The sequence below is a fragment of the Cetorhinus maximus genome, chromosome 1, assembly GCF_964194155.1.
Source record: "Cetorhinus maximus chromosome 1, sCetMax3.hap1.1, whole genome shotgun sequence".
NCBI classification, from domain to species: Eukaryota; Metazoa; Chordata; class Chondrichthyes; order Lamniformes; family Cetorhinidae; genus Cetorhinus; species Cetorhinus maximus.
In genome coordinates, this window is record NC_135879.1 from 177609700 (window position 1) to 177621950 (window position 12251).

General features: G+C 38.4%; 1 protein-coding gene across 1 annotated transcript in view; it reads right to left on the reverse strand.

Annotated features, from left to right (window-relative positions):
- Window positions 1–12251, reverse strand: part of tars1 (threonyl-tRNA synthetase 1) — a 43917-nt gene that overhangs the window by 9611 nt on the left and 22055 nt on the right. Inside the window, exons 9-17 of the mRNA XM_078550149.1 lie at window positions 11836–11982; window positions 11101–11199; window positions 8585–8751; window positions 7091–7253; window positions 5876–6013; window positions 5698–5775; window positions 5510–5610; window positions 4097–4201; window positions 2857–2929 (exon numbers count right to left, since the gene is read on the reverse strand). Coding sequence (XP_078406275.1) covers window positions 2857–2929; window positions 4097–4201; window positions 5510–5610; window positions 5698–5775; window positions 5876–6013; window positions 7091–7253; window positions 8585–8751; window positions 11101–11199; window positions 11836–11982 — 1071 coding nt within the window. The remainder of the gene's footprint in view (window positions 1–2856; window positions 2930–4096; window positions 4202–5509; window positions 5611–5697; window positions 5776–5875; window positions 6014–7090; window positions 7254–8584; window positions 8752–11100; window positions 11200–11835; window positions 11983–12251) is intronic.

Genomic DNA, 12251 nt, shown 5'->3' on the forward strand with positions numbered 1-12251 from the left:
TTCAGCCCCCTTGCAATAAAGGCTAAGAGTAAGGAAGTCTGGCTTCAATTATATAGGGCTTTAGTAAGACCACACCTGGAGTAATGTGTACATTTTGGTTGCCTTACCTAAGGAATGATACACATGCCCTCAAGAGAGTTTAACCATTGATTTCTGGGATAAAAGGGCTTGCCAGTGAGGTGAGATCGAGTATAATGTGCCTATACTCTGAAGCATAAAAAATCTTAGAGGGTTTAAAAGTGTAGGTAGATGCTGAGAGATTGTTTCTCCTACTGGAGAGTCTGGAATCAGGTGTCACTGGGTATAATTTTTGTCTTCAGTTCGGGAACCATGAGTCAGCCATTTCCTGACATCATGATCCCAACTTCTAAGGCAGTTCATTCACCCAGTATTTGTGTCTCCAGAAATGGTGAGGGCTGGAGTTGTGGTTGCTGCCTCCAAAATCAGGCCCAAGGCAGCAACAGATTTGGGCAGATGGTGAGGCCAGCATGTTTGAAGGGCCGTCTCTGTTTACTGTGACAGTGACCCAGTTGTATTCATTGTTGTTAGGTCTTCTAGCCCTCACCCTCATACCCACTCACCCAGTATGCACTAGCTACACAGCCAATGAACCATATAATAACACCGGAAAAACTTTTGAAATGCTCATGAAATAGATAAAAAAGACAATCAAAAATTCCTTCGAAAAAAGTGCCCCTCTTAAATTTTCATTAAAAACTGTCATACACAGGCAGTGAAAGTTCCATTGAAGAAACCTTTAATCCTCTTGACAAACTCTTAATCTTGTCCAAATAAACAAACAGGTATTGTAAAACCACTTCAAAGAAAGGTGAACTTTTTGCAAGCTAATAAAACTCTCAAACAAAGTTAGTGGCCTCCTTCAAGTTGTGTAACTTTAAGGCTGAATGTATTAGCGGCTCTTCTCAGCGAAGCATTCCTTAATAAGGCCATCTGGCAAAAACAGATGTCTGACCATCTGTACAGTCTGCTACTGTTATTACAGTTGCCAGATGGCCTCATTATGAATGCTTGGTTGAGCTCCAAGACTGACTAATGCATTCCTCCCTGTGTGTGGCTGTTTGTTTGATTGACAGTTATATTAGCTTGTAATAATTTGGACAAGATTAAGAGGTGTTATGAGGATTTAAGGTTTCTTCAATGGAACTTTCAGTATTTGATAGTTTTGTGATTTTCTTTTTGAAGGGAGTTTTGAATGCATACTGGGAGAGTTCCTCAAAAATCAAGTCACAGGTTTCTTTCCATACTTTCATATCTGATGCTCCATACTGCAGAATTCAAAAGAGGACTTATCCACTGGAGAAAGGACTCTGCATCTGAACCCTTACACAGTGCTGGTCAATTTAATGGTCGCTTACCTTTTAAAGACAGAGCCTTATGATCAATCACCGCATTGAAAACATACTTAAATCATCAAACACCATGATAGTTGAAGTTGGCAAGAGCTTTTAAACTTACCTGTCAAAAGGTTCCTGACTTCACAACAGGCTTCCCCTGGTATGGTTCCCAAAAGCCTTCAGGCACCCACCTGCCTCTACGAAATTAGTAATGACAAGGAAACTTGAATTTGGAGCAGGCATTTAAATAGCGAACTCCATGTCACTCTAAGCGAACGTCAGGTCATGTATGACCTGTCACATTTCCCAACCCAGCAAAAATGGCGATCAGCGGGAATGTGGCCCATACACCACCTGTTTCATTCTCCAAATAGTTGCCAACTTCAACTATCATGGTGTTTGATGATTTAAGTATGTTTTCAATGCAGTGATTGATCATAGGGCTCTGTCTTTAAAAGGTAAGAGACCATTAAATTGACCAGCACCGTGTTCAGTGTTAGGGGACAAAAATTCAGCCCATAGTCTCTGGATAAAGGGTCAGTCATTTAGAGCTGAGAAGAAAAATTTCTTCACTCAGAAATACTCTACCCCGGGGGCTGTGGATGCTCATTAATGAGTATAATGTAAAAATCTCATCTATCATGAGAGAGATAGATCTTTAGGCACTAAGGGATCTGGTAATAGGACAGGAAAGTAGGGCTGATCTAGAAGTTTAGCCATAATCTTATTTGAATCGTGAAGCGGGTTGAGGGGGCCATTTGGCCTATTCCTGTTTCATTTGTTCTTAAAAGTTTGGTCTTTGATTCCAAGCCTTTTCACCCAATAGTAGCAACAGTCTCATCTATCATGAGGAATGCATTAAATACCCAAATCTGAACTATTTTTAATATGCAGATAAAAATCATTACAGAGCTGGGAACTAGAGAATGGAATTATCAGACCAAAGTTCTTTTTAATCTCAGTATCCGCATAATATAACTGTGTTGCAACTCTATTTCACATTTATTTCAAAAATAAAAGCCAAAATACTTGAGGGTGGTAATTTAACTTGCTTAGTAAACCATGTACAGGACAAAAATAAAATCTATTAATAATCTCATGTACCAAGGAACATTTGGAATTCAAGTGCTTTTATCCCATTTGTACACTGAAAGAACTATAACTTCTCTGCCACTCTCCTCACACCAGCTCTCAGGCAAAATTGAAAGCTGATAACTAACTAGTTCCTTATCCCCTTGAGCTAGCCACATGAAGGCTCATCAGTTCACCTTGGGTTCAACAACTCCGTATTTCTCTCCTTTGCAAAAGGTTCCCAAGATTCTAATTACAAGATTCTAACTGCTTGCTTCAAGAACATGCCAAAGATAGAAACTCCACATGTAAACAATTACAAACATGAACCTGATCCTACAAAGAGCACTATTGCTTGAACTTTGAACATTCACACATCTACTGCACAATATGGGGAACTATATAACATTTGTAGCTTCACAGACTTTACCTTTTGTGCATATTCCTCACATGTAGGTCCCACAGGTACAACCATAACTTGACGAGGAGACAGCCAGAGAGGCCTACAATGTAGAAATTGTAGCATATTTCAGATAACTGCAAAACTGTACACTATTGCTTGAGTGCATGTTATTTGCTCCCAGACATTTATCAAAGTTGCTTAACAAAGCTGGTGCAGGTCAATTCTCCCACTCTGGGAAAGAAAGCACTCAGAAGTCCCTCCAAGTAGTTCAGATGAAAATCAGGTACTCAATATATTGATGACAGTGCTAGTCTGTGCATCACTAAATCAGAGGTGTGCAATCTTTTGGGGAAGCGGACTTGATCTACATGCCAGTTAACTTGAGTCAAGAAAATTTATAATTACAACATACTTTGGTTTACTGAGGCTAAATTCCATTTTTATTACATGAGCTCCCTGGATATTTATTGATGTTTATGGATCATATTCCATGATTTTTAATTAGGTAGATGATAGCAACAATTTGATTCTCTGACATTTGAGGCATCTCATTTTGCATTTATATTTTCCCTTCTCAAACAAATGCTTTATGATTAAATGCAACATTTAACTCCTGATCAATTTTCTGATTTTTGCAGCGGTTAGATCATACCATTTCATCCTCATTCACTTCTTTTTGCCTGCTTTTTTAAAATTAAAATTACCCTTCTGGTCCTTCTGGTGTATGTCAATGTGATAATAGATAGTAAGGCAGCAACAACTGGATTCAGGCTGTTGGTTACACACAGCATCACGGACCATGGAGTCAAGGGTAGTCTATTGGATTGGCAGTGGTATTAACCTGCTTAGGGACAGCATCTATGTAATTCTCTTCAATTACTCTTTTGAGTTGTTCCAAGGTTGTATGACCAACTTACTGCCCCCATTATAGAACCACAGTTGAGGAGTTGAGCACATATCCAGGGTTCATCTCAAGTGACCCAACAACAGGGACAGCTAAAAGTGTTGTTAGCTTCCTGTGTGAAAGCACAGAACACTTCCAGCAGCACATTTTTATTTCCTACTGGGAGATCAGTTCCTGACATCAAATGGCTCTCAAATTGGTAGCTGCTCACTATAACACATTGGAAATCATGAAGCAGCCAACACATGTGTGTATGTTATAAATAATACATATATATTGCTTAACACTGGTTTTGAAAGTTATGTATATATTAGCAACACTTATGTAATCTAACTGAACACAGAAAATGGAGTTCTTGATTACCATTTGCCTCCATAGTTTTCAGTCAAAATTGCAATCATACGTTCCACGGAACCCAGGACGGCACGGTGAATAATAACAGGCTTATTCTGGTCACCACCATCATGACTGTGAAATAAAATAGAACCATTTCATTACTTCTTGTATTTTAACATGAATCTTACTAAATAAAACATTTTTTTAAGTAAGAGGAGGAATAATTAAATATGCTATGTAAGCTCTAAACAAAGACAAGCTATTGACTCATGATTACTGTCATAAAGGTTACAATAAAAGTGATTCTGGATATCTGTCTACCCAATGACCGGTAAGAGGAGGTTTCAGGTTCTTACACAGGTTGCTAGATGGAGCAAGCCATAATGCCAGATTGCTCTCAGGATGCAAGAAAAACATGCACATACAGTGTTTTGACCTACTTATATACCATATAGAGCAGTGCAAAGTGTCCACAACTACAGGATAATAAGCTATAAAGATCAAAAAGAGTTAATCTGGGGGAAAAAACCTAAAAGATTTATAAATAAACCACTTATTTTTGTGTTGAACTTAACTAATCACCAAAATTACTCTCAAGAAATGAATTCCAGAATTGGAATTACCAAGATACAACCCAGAAACATTAATGTCAGTACAGTGCAAATCGGGTGTAACATACACAGCTCTTATTTCTGTTTGGCAGAGTATATGTTCCATCATGTAGCATCAAAATATTATGTACTTTCATTCATCTGCATCATATACATTTGGCTGAATAAAGTTCCACTGGAAAGAAAGAGGGGCAAGAGGTACTAAGGATTTAGGTGCTGGTGAACATCAACCCTTTTCAGCATCTTATTTTATGAACACAGTTGTAAGTATTTACTGTTCAAATATTGTTCTGACCCTTCCTAAAACATTACTTGTAAAACCAAAGCTTCCTGACTGCAATTCTTTTTATTTGTTCACAAACCTTCACGGGCAATCAGAGATGGGCAACAAATGCTGGCCTCACCAGGAATACTCATATCCTATCACCAAAAAAAAATTGCAGTCAGAAAGCTTTGGTTTTAACAAGTAAAACTGTTATAATAATGTTAGACTCCAATAAGTATAATTTTATTCCAGTTGATTGCACCCGTTTTCTGTTGAAAATCTGCAAATCAGATCCCTTTCATTAGATTGTGAAAAGGTAAAAAATTTGCTGGCAAACTTTCCCAGCATGTTAACATTGAGATTGCAGCACTAATATAATCAAACTCCATGGCTTAATTTCACTACCATAATAAATGTTCATTTTCTCTATATTGTCCTACAGCAAAAGAAATTTACTCTTTAAAAAAGAGACAAGAATGCTAAATTGGTTTTAAATCACCAGTCATACAGCTCAAAAACGAACACATTTCCTACTTGAAGTGCTCTTCATTTTAAGAGGCTTACCTCACATAGGTCAAGTTAAATCTGATGGGCAACTGGAAATCCAACTGAATTGTAGCACACTGATGATATCTACCAATAGCATCTTTGATTTTTATGTCAATCTGGAAGAATTTTTTTTAAAAAGATGTTAGAAACCTTGTGTTTGTCATATTAAGTGTTTCTGGTAGTATTACACTATTTTAAGTTACCTTCGGTCCATAAAAAGCACCATCACCAGGATTCAAGGTCCACTTCTCACCAAACTCATTGAGGCTATTTTCAAGTTGCTGGGGGGGAGAAAGGGTTATGCGATTATTGGTATGATTAAAAAATGCACAATAACATAGCATTAAACATCATCTAAACGTGTAGAGTAGGATTACTGACCTTTTCAGCTGTGTTCCAGACATCAATATCACCAAGAAAATTCTCTGGGCGAGTGGAAAGTTCAAGTTTAAAAGTAAATCCGAAAACATCATAGACAGCACGTAGGAAGTCAAGACAACCTTTAATTTCTGCTTCAATCTTGGGAAAAAACAACAAAAGACATATTTCCAAAAAAAATTATTACCCTCCTTCTGTTTTTTCCAGAATTCTTGGATGTATAATAATTTATGATTATGAAGCAGATAAGAGTAACATACCATTTATTATATGACTAAAAAGATAAGCTAATCATTGCTGGCGTTGTTAGAATTATGGCAGGGTAGGGTGAGAAAAGATACTTGATACTGGATTATTGATTCAGTTAAAGTATTCAGAGTGTTAGTACATTCAGAGTGTCAGTTCGTTTTTTTAGCGTGTGCATTTATTTCTACAGAAACAAAAATTCAATAATTCCAATAATTTGGGAGCAGGAAAAACCTCAGACATACAAGACTGATTACACCCACTTCTACTGACTAATTTACTTTTCTAAAAGCTGGATATAATTTCCAATGACAAAACTTAATTTTCGAGTAAATGTTTTCATATCAAATCAGTTCCAATTCTGTTATCTCAAGCATCAGGTGGAAAACAATGTTCTGCCTTGCATCACCAACACAACTTTCATATTATGCATAGTTTTTCCCTTTTCAGCTCACCAGAGACCTAGTCATCCACCCCCAACCTTGGGAGGTTCTTCTATGACCTCACATGCTTACAAAGAATACAAGTACTGTAGCAGTTTGTCATCTGATACCTGGTACCCATCTCACTTATCTATACTATTTTCCTCTTCCTCTCTCTTTTGAGGCTCAAAATTCATTGTGCTGTAGATATTTTTCCTTGGTTGAAATCACTCATTGCACTGCCTTGCTCTTGGGCAAACTTCCCATTAACAAATTACTTTAGGTTTCAAGCAAGTGAATCAAATATCTTTCCTTCCTCCAGCCAAAACTCAAGCTTAGTGTAATCTAACTATTTATTCTAGATTTATCCTATCATTTCTTCCTCAACCTTGTTGGTGCCTTGCACTATTGACTTTGACCCCAGGTTTTTAAAAGCAAAACAAAACTTGTCAAGAAGTGACCAGAATCATACTGCAATCGTTTCCAACAATCCCGAGTAACAGAACAACATATGTGAAACCTGAACAAGATGAATGAATCACAATTATACCTGCTCCATGGTACAGAAAATGTGGGCATCATCCTGCTGGAACCGGCGGACCCGAGTCAGGCCTGTTAATGCTCCAGACAGCTCGTTACGATGTAGCACTCCAAAGTCAGCGTACCGCACTGGCAGCTCCCGCCAGGACCGTGGCCGATGGTCAAACATGAGGCTGAAATATGGACAAATAATTATAAAAACATCTTGCATTTAAAATAAAAGTTACGCTCAATGTTAGTATTTTGATAAAACCTCATGGAATTTTAATTAAGCGAAGCCTCTGAAACACCAGAATTGATCAAAAGCTAATCAGTGCAGAGTAAATCACCCCCAAGATAAAATCTTAAGTGCTGGGAAACAGGAAGGAATTAGGGTAGGTAATTCCTTTGGGGAAACTGGTACAAACACAAGGGCCAATTAGTCACTACCTGTTCAGAGTCAACAGGTTAAAATAAATGGAGGGAATGGAATAATGGAGAGGTTGGGTGGGGGCAAAGACAGACTCAAAGCAATGGGTTTGGGGGCTGTTTTGAAAATAGACAGGAAGGTGGCAAGGGATAGAAAACTAGGTAATATGACGGTTTCATTGCTTTACATATTAATAATTTTTTAAAAAAGGAATCACGAAAAATATTTCCTGTGCTCTAAATTTGACAAACTTGCAACAGTTTAGAATATCAGCTCTTGGTCAGAGGTAAAGAACTATTCTAAACTCTGCAGATGAAACATGATGTATGGACATAACATCAAAATCCTTTATAAAAAAGTGATGTCTAAGTATTCCTTAGGCGTTTCTTCATTCCTCTCCCACAAATCAGAAGTAAAAAGTGATTTTTGGGAGGGTGCAAAATAATGTAAACGCACACTAAAAAGATTCGCAACCACTGGGACAAACTTAACTCCACATTTAAGTGTGCCTTCTTCTACAGACTGCACTTGAAGTCATGCATATAAGTACACCATGGGAACTACCCCATTGTGAGAAAACACTGTTTTAACAGAAAGGCAGGGAAAATTGGAGAGACTGAGATGCTCTTTATGACCTCTTGCACCAGAATTACTAACTTTTTTAAAAAAGCCTTGTTGGGTTGTGGATGTTACTGGCAGGACAATACTTACTTACCTTTACATCATTACTCTACAATTACATCCTTTCTTATCCTGAGAGTGTCAACCACTTAATGACAGACTCAAATCATATGAAGGCCAGACTAAATAAGGGTGACACTTTTCCTTTTCTGAAGGACATTAACAAATGAATTGGGTTAAGATAATTCAACAGTTTTCACACTGTCATTTTCCTGTGCTCGTCCCCAAATTATTAGTCCATCATGGTGGCATTTGACTTCTGGGTTGCTAGTCCAGTACCATAACCACTAGTCTATCACACCCTATAATTAATTAAGACTAAATCATAGATCTACATTGCAAGAGTCTCAGGAAGGCACTTAGAAAGTGGAAGAAAGCTAAAACGTTTGAGGTTTCAGGAATTCAATCACGTACCAATGACCTGGGCAATTCATAGGTTTTAGGGCAAAGATTTCCTTCTCCACCTCAAAAGAGAACATGTTCTCACTGTAGTGCTGCCAGTGCCCTGATGTTTGCCACAGTTTGTAGTTGTAAATGTTGGGAGACACCACCTCTGTAAAGCCTCTTTTCTTGTATTCGCTCTAAAAAACACACAAATTCATAAATATATCAGTGGCCAAAGTTATAAATTTATATTGATTAAAAATATGTATTGGCACCTAAACCTCAATTTGCAAAGCAGTTTGTTATCAGAAGACCTACAACAAAGGCATCAGTGAAAACTTTACGCTTTTCAACAGAGAAGATGTCATGCTGAACAATTTTGGCTTGCCTCTTAGCATTCATAGATATTCAACTACTAAAAGCAGCATGGAAGAAAATTGTCTATTCTCTCAACCAAGGAAATGGAACAACTAAAATCAGAGACAAGAACAATGCTTTTCCAGTAAACATGCCGATACTGATGAATCATATAAAGTCCAGAAATAGTAATGCCAATAGAAAATATACAAGCATTTCATCAGGGGTTCATAATAAAGTATCATGTTACTTCTAGAGGCAGAGGAGATAAAAGCACTCATTCCAGAAAGCGTACAGATCACGATATCTACATAATAACTACAATTCACCAGTACTATCTGGAATCACTTGTTCTTTTCCAACACCAGAAATTAAAGCAAAATTTAAAAGTATAAAACAAAGAGTTTACTACATAAAAAGGGCACCTTTATTGCATTCGTAAAATACACCAGTGTAATTTCCTCTAAAACTCGTCACTGATGTATCTTATTGCACACCTCGCTGGTGGGAAGAGACAACATATAATAAACTCCTTCATCCTTTCGCAATGAACTACAAACCTGTTTGAAAATGGCTGTCTATTGACCATGAATTTTCCATCATTATGTGACTTGAAGCATCCACATCGTGAATGACTAATTAGAGATAATTGCTCTAACATCCTCTTTTCCTACTCCCACTACATTGCTTCATGGCTCTTCCCAAACTCCTCCAGTACATAAATAAAAGCAAAAAACTGCGGATGCTGGAAATCCAAAACAAAAACAAAAATACCTGGAAAAACACAGCAGGTCTGGCAGCGTCTGTGGATAGGAGCACAGTTAACGTTTCGAGTCCGAATGACCCTTCAACAGAACTAGGTGGAGATAACCAAAAGATGTCACAGACAAAAGGACAAAGAGGTGTTGAAGGTGGTGATATTATCTAAAGGAATGTGCTAATTAAGGGTAGAAAGCAGGACGAGCAAGGTACAGATAGCCCTAGTGGGGGTGGGGTGGGGGGAAGGGATCGAAATAGGCTAAAAGGTAGAGATAAAACAATGGATGGAAATACACTTAAAAACAATGGAGGTAGGTGGGAAAAGAAAAATCTATATAAATCATTGGAAAAAACAAAAAGGAGGGGGAAAAATCGGAAAAGGGGTGGGCATGGAGGAGAGAGTTCATGATCTAAAATTGTTGAACTCAAAATTTGGTTATCTCCACCTATCACTGGCCCTCTATCCAGCTCTTCTTCCACCCCCCCCACCGGCCAAAACCAGATTATATTTCACCTCTCTTCTATTTTTACTTAGTTCTGTTGAAGGGTCATTCGGACTCGAAACGTTAACTATGCTCCTATCCGCAGATCCTCCAGTGCATACTGTAAAAAGCCCACATTTCCTCCACCCATTTTTTTTCCCTTCAAATCCAAAATTTTTGCAAATCTTTCACAGGAAACTCAATTAATTAGTTTAAACACAGGGCAGAATTTTCGGGTCGGTGAGCGGGGGCAGGGCCCGCTCGCCAACACGTAAAATGACGCACGGTGATGTCAGGCGTACGTCCCGACGTCACCATGCGTCATTTAGGTTTCCAGTTCAGCAGGCGCGCAGCCGACTCGGCTGCGAGCCCACCGAACTGTCAAAGGCCTATTAAAAACTAATTAAAATATTTAAATGAGCTGCCCGTCCAACCTTAAGGTTGGCGGGCAGGCAAAGAGCCCAGGCAGCCTTCGCATTTTTCACAGAACCTCGTCCACAGGTGGAATGAGGTTTCATGAAGTTTTTAATCAATTAAATAAAGTTTATCATTAATGTTCCTTGACATGTCTCAGCTCACGTGACACTGTCACGAGGGGACAGGTCTTAAAATATTTTCTTTCCTTTATTTAGTTTTTTAAAACTTAAACTAATCTCCCTGAGGCACCTCTGTGCCTCGGAGGTTTCTGCGCTCTTTCGCGCGCATGCGCAAAGAGGGAAGGCCCCAACTCAGGAAATCCCCCCCCACCCCAACCGCACAGCGCTTCCTGGCGTGTGTCACGCTGGGTGGGCCTTAACTGGCCAGCCCACGTAAAATGGCGGCGCGGGCCCAATCGGGGGAGCTGATCGGGTTTGCGCCCGCTCTCGCCCGCCCCCGCACAACACCCCCCAATGGGGGGAAAATTCTGCCCGTTAATCTGAAATAAAAACTTGAAGGAATCACTCCTACCCTAATGAATTCAATGAGTCCATTGTAGATATAAGCTCCCTTAGGCAGGAAGAAACAGCTTCCTGGGCTGAGTTCATGGAAGAAAAACAACTCTTGCTCCTGAAAACAGAAAAATTCAGAATTATTACTTATAAGAAAAGCATCAGCATTGAGCAGCTAAAATATATTTTAAATAACCCAATCTCATTTAGTGTTATGGATTTAAAACACACTATGTTAAAGGGTAAAAGCAGTTTTATATTGCTGTTTGAAACAATATACCGACATGAAGAGGTTTCCACTCCAGTTACAGCCTCATTTAACAAGGAATAATTTCTAAAGGATATTCTGCATTCCAATAGTAAACTGTTGGTTTACAAGAACCATTTAAAACTTTTGACAATACCAAAATGGAGTTATCCCTAGTGGATAAACAAATTAGAAACATTGAACAAATAGACACAGGGTTAGCAGAACTTCCTGTGTTGCCTGCCTCGCGATCTGAAGAAACCTGGTTTACATTCTCTTTTCAATCAAGTGAAACGTACCAAGAGTGAGCTAATGTCATTTTAGGCACATACAAGCCACATTATAAGCCATTATGCACACTTTCGATATAATTTGTTGAAGTGCAACATGTGAATTAAGTACAGTTCTTCATAGAAGGGATCTCAGTAACAGGCTTTACCTGAGCTGGATGTTATTTTTTTCAGCACATGTAATCAAGATTTATTATTACAATTATTTAAGACTAACCCTCCCCAGTTTTCTATGGTCTCTGTTTTTGGCTTCTTCCTGGAACTTTTCCCATTCTTTCAGCATTTTTGAATCTGGAAAAGAAATTCCATAAATTCTTTGTAGCGTCTCCATATCAGCCTTTCCTTCCCAGTAAGTGGAGGAATTCTGTGAACAAAAATTTTAGAAAGATATTTGATTACAATGACCGACTGAAAGATCACACAAGATTTCAGGTTTAAGACTTTTTTTACTGTAATAAACAAACTAAAAGTAACATTGTCTAAATACTATTCAGTAGGTAACCCATACTCTAAACTGTAGAAAAGAACCCACATTTAACTTTTAAAAATGACTGAAAATCCCCCTCCATGGTTATACTTTAGTCTGTCCCTTAAGTGAACACTTCATTCTTCAGGAACCAGCGCAAAGCTCTA